The sequence below is a fragment of the Lactuca sativa genome, chromosome 1, assembly GCF_002870075.4.
Source record: "Lactuca sativa cultivar Salinas chromosome 1, Lsat_Salinas_v11, whole genome shotgun sequence".
In the NCBI taxonomy this organism is placed as follows: domain Eukaryota; kingdom Viridiplantae; phylum Streptophyta; class Magnoliopsida; order Asterales; family Asteraceae; genus Lactuca; species Lactuca sativa.
Window position 1 is genome coordinate 86,092,301 of NC_056623.2, and position 3,686 is coordinate 86,095,986.

At 31.8% G+C, this 3,686-nt stretch overlaps 1 protein-coding gene across 3 annotated transcripts; it reads left to right on the top strand.

Annotated features, from left to right (window-relative positions):
* Positions 1-1,178: 1,178 nt before the first annotated feature.
* LOC111889500 (transcription initiation factor TFIID subunit 7) lies at positions 1,179-3,455 on the top strand. 3 transcript variants are annotated; one of them, XM_023885648.2, is made up of 6 exons: positions 1,179-1,336; positions 2,085-2,208; positions 2,289-2,422; positions 2,545-2,664; positions 2,774-2,847; positions 3,013-3,455. In XM_023885648.2, the coding sequence occupies exons 2-6, from the start codon at positions 2,106-2,108 to the stop codon at positions 3,149-3,151; spliced, it is 570 nt and encodes a 189-aa protein (XP_023741416.1). In that variant the 5' UTR covers positions 1,179-1,336; positions 2,085-2,105; the 3' UTR covers positions 3,152-3,455. The 3 variants fall into 3 exon arrangements, with proteins under 3 accessions (XP_023741416.1, XP_023741415.1, XP_023741418.1); XM_023885647.2 differs by having other exon boundaries at positions 2,774-2,843; positions 3,009-3,455; XM_023885650.2 differs by having other exon boundaries at positions 2,292-2,422; positions 2,774-2,843; positions 3,009-3,455.
* Positions 3,456-3,686: the final 231 nt, after the last annotated feature.

The following is a 3,686-nucleotide window of genomic DNA, read 5'->3' on the forward strand; positions in this document are numbered from 1 at the left end:
ATATATATTAATTGACAAAATGGCATCGTATAATCGGGAAACCTTCTAAAAGTTGCTAAAATGGTGTAATTAAAAAGTCAATTACGAGTTTACTGGTCTAATGTACCAAAAAAACTTTAAGGACCAAATTAGTCAAATGATAAAAGTTCCATGTGCTACAGTGACATTATCCCGAAGAAGTAAATAAAAGAGTTTAATGGTTGGGAGAAAGAAAAGAAAAGTTCAGGGACCTTTATTGCAAACATTTCTTTCTTTTGTAACTGAAATTGTAACTAATATTACAATTTAATTACATATTAATACAAATTAATTTTGTGATTAAAGAAGTGTTTAAATGAGAGGTTATAGAATATATATAGTATAAATACTACTACTATACAACTATTTGAGGACACAAATTAGAATACAAAAACTCGTCTTTTCCATTTCATAATTTCACGTTTTCAGTTTTCTTGCTGAATTAAGGGTAAAATCTAGTCTTATTGAGGGTTCGGATGATCTAGAAGAACTATTTTAAACTGTTGTATTCTGAGAAACAAACACCCGATAGCGAACAAATTTGTTTTAAATATAATGTGTTAAACACATGTCTCAGTCTTTTCTATTTTATTGTTTGTTTTCGTACATTTCCGTAATATAATTCCTACAAAAATTAATATATAAGGTGGTATAATTTCATTTATTTTTTCAAATCAACAATTATAAAATATAAAATTATTTATCAATTATTTTAAATAAATTATTAATTAAGAAATATTTTTTATAACGTGTCACAGCTTCCTCGTATTTTTTTGTTTTATAATGACGAATATTTCTTTCCTATTTACTACGGCGACAAAGAATCAAATTATCATTATATTTATTTCTTTTTCTACTCCTTTTTCCTAGTATCGGATAACCCCAAGGGGGTTGTGGGTTGTTTTCTACCAATTGGGGCCCTTCTTCACCGCCCCGTGGATGGTCCAGAGGATTCATAACTACTCCTCTTACTACAGGACGCTTACTTAGCCAACACTTAGATCCGGCTATAATTGATAAATAATTTTATATTTTTATTATAAAAAACTAATTAATTTTATAGCCGTTGATGGGTTATAAAAGTGTGCGGATAAATTAATCCTGTAAATGTTAATATCACTTTATTTATTTATTTATTTATTTATTTTTTTTTAAGAGAAGGAAGGAAATCTTGTTTTGATCTCGAATATCGGTCCAACTTATCTAGAGGATTAAACTGGAACCTTCCACTTCTATCTAACCCCCAAAATCTGCAATTTACGACGAGCAGGGTTCTCAAATCTCCATTAAATCTCAATCCCACTATATACAAACCCAGGTAACCTTTTCCTCTAAACAATCTTATTTCGTTCTTAACCCTAAATTGCGAGTGTTCATTCTTAAGTTTGAGCATAAAAGATGGTAATTGTCTAATTGAATTGAAGAATTGCTTACGAACACACATAAGCCCTTTCATCTCAACGACTCTAACTTCCAGTTATCATTTTGAATTGATCTTTCGCTAGGTCTCACTTCTTACTTTTTCTCTGTGAGTTTTTAATTGACGAGAGCGCTCGAGAATTTGGATAATTACGTGATACGAACCTCTTTTATCTGCATGATCTCTTCTCAAATTGTTACTGTGACTTCGTGAATCGTGATCCTCCAGATTTATTGATGATGGTTGAAACGAAAAACTCCCTCAAGAAATCATTCGAATGAAGTTACTCAATCCATTCATATTTAATTAACTTAATTCATTCTCCACATGCCTTTTCTATCTTCACTCTCAGAACTTTTTACCATTCGTGATTATTACTGATTCATGAGTTCTACCTCTTCAATACACCTTAAATTGCAGAGATTGACCACTGAATTGAGCATAGGAAACTTAAAATGGTATTGACCATGAGATTGGGATACGATTAGCCTATGAATTCAACATCAAATTCACTCTTATATCTGCAGAAGTAGGCTTTTGGCTTAAAAAGGACTAAATTTCTAGGATTTATATATTGTATTGGTATCAGTGCATTTCCTAAATAAAACCCTTATCCTCGTCTTGTTAAAAAATTGTCCTTTTACAGAGCTTCTCAGTTTGAATAAAAATGGAGGAACAGTTCATACTGAGAGTGCCACCTTCTGTTGCTGAACGTATAGATCGTCTTTTAAATGAGAGTGGCTCAGAGTCAATTGATTTATCATTCTCAGGTATGATATGACATTTTATTTAATTTACTAAATACAAATAAAAATATAAAAGTTCAGAAAAGAATTAATATTCGATGCAGAAGATGGAAGGAGTGGTGCATTTATTATAGGTGAAGACCATTTTCCTGCATCTCTTTTAGACCTTCCTTGCATTGTGGAGTCTTACAAGACTTATGATGACAATGTTTTGATCAAAACTGCAGATGTTGGCCAAGTATGTTATTTTATTTTTCTTATTTTCTTATACATGTTAAATTGTAAAAAAACATGATTTCTATTGTTTTTAATATTCATTTTCATGTGATGTGATGTGATGCAATTGTGTTATTGTGACAGATGATTATGGTGAGAGATGATGGTGATCCTCCACCAGAGGTGGTGGAGCACCGCCATGGTCTTACGCCGCCCATGAGAGATGCTCGAAGGCGGAGGTTTCGTAGGGAGCCGGATTTGAATGTAAGAAATAGCAATATACTTTCTTTGAGTTAATTATTATAGCATTTTATAAAAAAAAATTGAAAAATATAATCTTATAAATTATAATAGATATTGATTTGAATTGTAGCCTGAACTTGTTAGACGAGTAGAGAAGGATCTGCTAAACATCATGAATGGTGGAACGGCTGAAAATTTCGATATCCTTTCGTATTGTCAAATTTACTTTATCTGTTAAATGCAAGAAATAGCAATGTACTTTCATTTATTTGTTTTCATAGCACCAATTCTCTTAAAGTACAATACCTTAATAAGAAAAAACAAAGTACATGTTTGTATTTTGTATCCTTGACTTAGAGGTTTACATACGGAAATGGGTGAGCAAGAGGAAATTGGTAGGAAGAAAGCGGGACCCACACGTGTAGAAAAACCTGATGTTTCGGAGGCGGGAACAAATGTTGTTGAGCCTGAGAGAAGCGAAAGTGATGAGTCTGATGATTCTATGTAGAGAAAATTACACCATTGGTCCCTCTGGTTTGTTTGCCAGAACTAGCTGGTTGAGGACAACTATGAAAACCAACCACGCAAGAAATTGAAACCAGAGGGACAAACGTGTGGTTTTCATAGTTGTCTTCAACCAACTAGAAAACTAGAGGACCAATCGTGTAATTTTGTCTTCTGTATAACATGTCTATGTAGAAACATGTATATATGTGTGCGGTTTATGTATAAGCAAATTTGAAAAAAAAATATTAACATACAATAAAGATTGTACACTTTTATCAATAAAGTGACTTAGTTTGTTTTGGTTTTGTTTCGGTTAACATTGTAATGTAGTACATTTTAGGGGTGGTTGCCTTTTATGATATATTAAGTTCTTTATGGGTAAAGTGGCTGAATGAGTGATGACTTATATCTAGATAAAATGGTATACATAATTTATGTTTCTTTTCTAGACTCAATAAGCCGTTTGAATGAAACTAAATCACTACTTTACCTTTTTCCAAAAACAACTTTTCATAAATTCATCGATTTTTTCAATA

Coding starts and splice junctions, on each gene's coding strand:
- LOC111889500 (XM_023885648.2), top strand. CDS start 2,106: ATGGAGGAACAGTTCATACTGAGAGTGCCACCTTCTGTTGCTGAACGT. Junction 2,665..2,773: donor GTAGGGAGCCGGATTTGAAT/GTAAGAAATAGC, acceptor TTTGAATTGTAG/CCTGAACTTGTTAGACGAGT. Junction 2,848..3,012: donor ACGGCTGAAAATTTCGATAT/CCTTTCGTATTG, acceptor AGGTTTACATAC/GGAAATGGGTGAGCAAGAGG.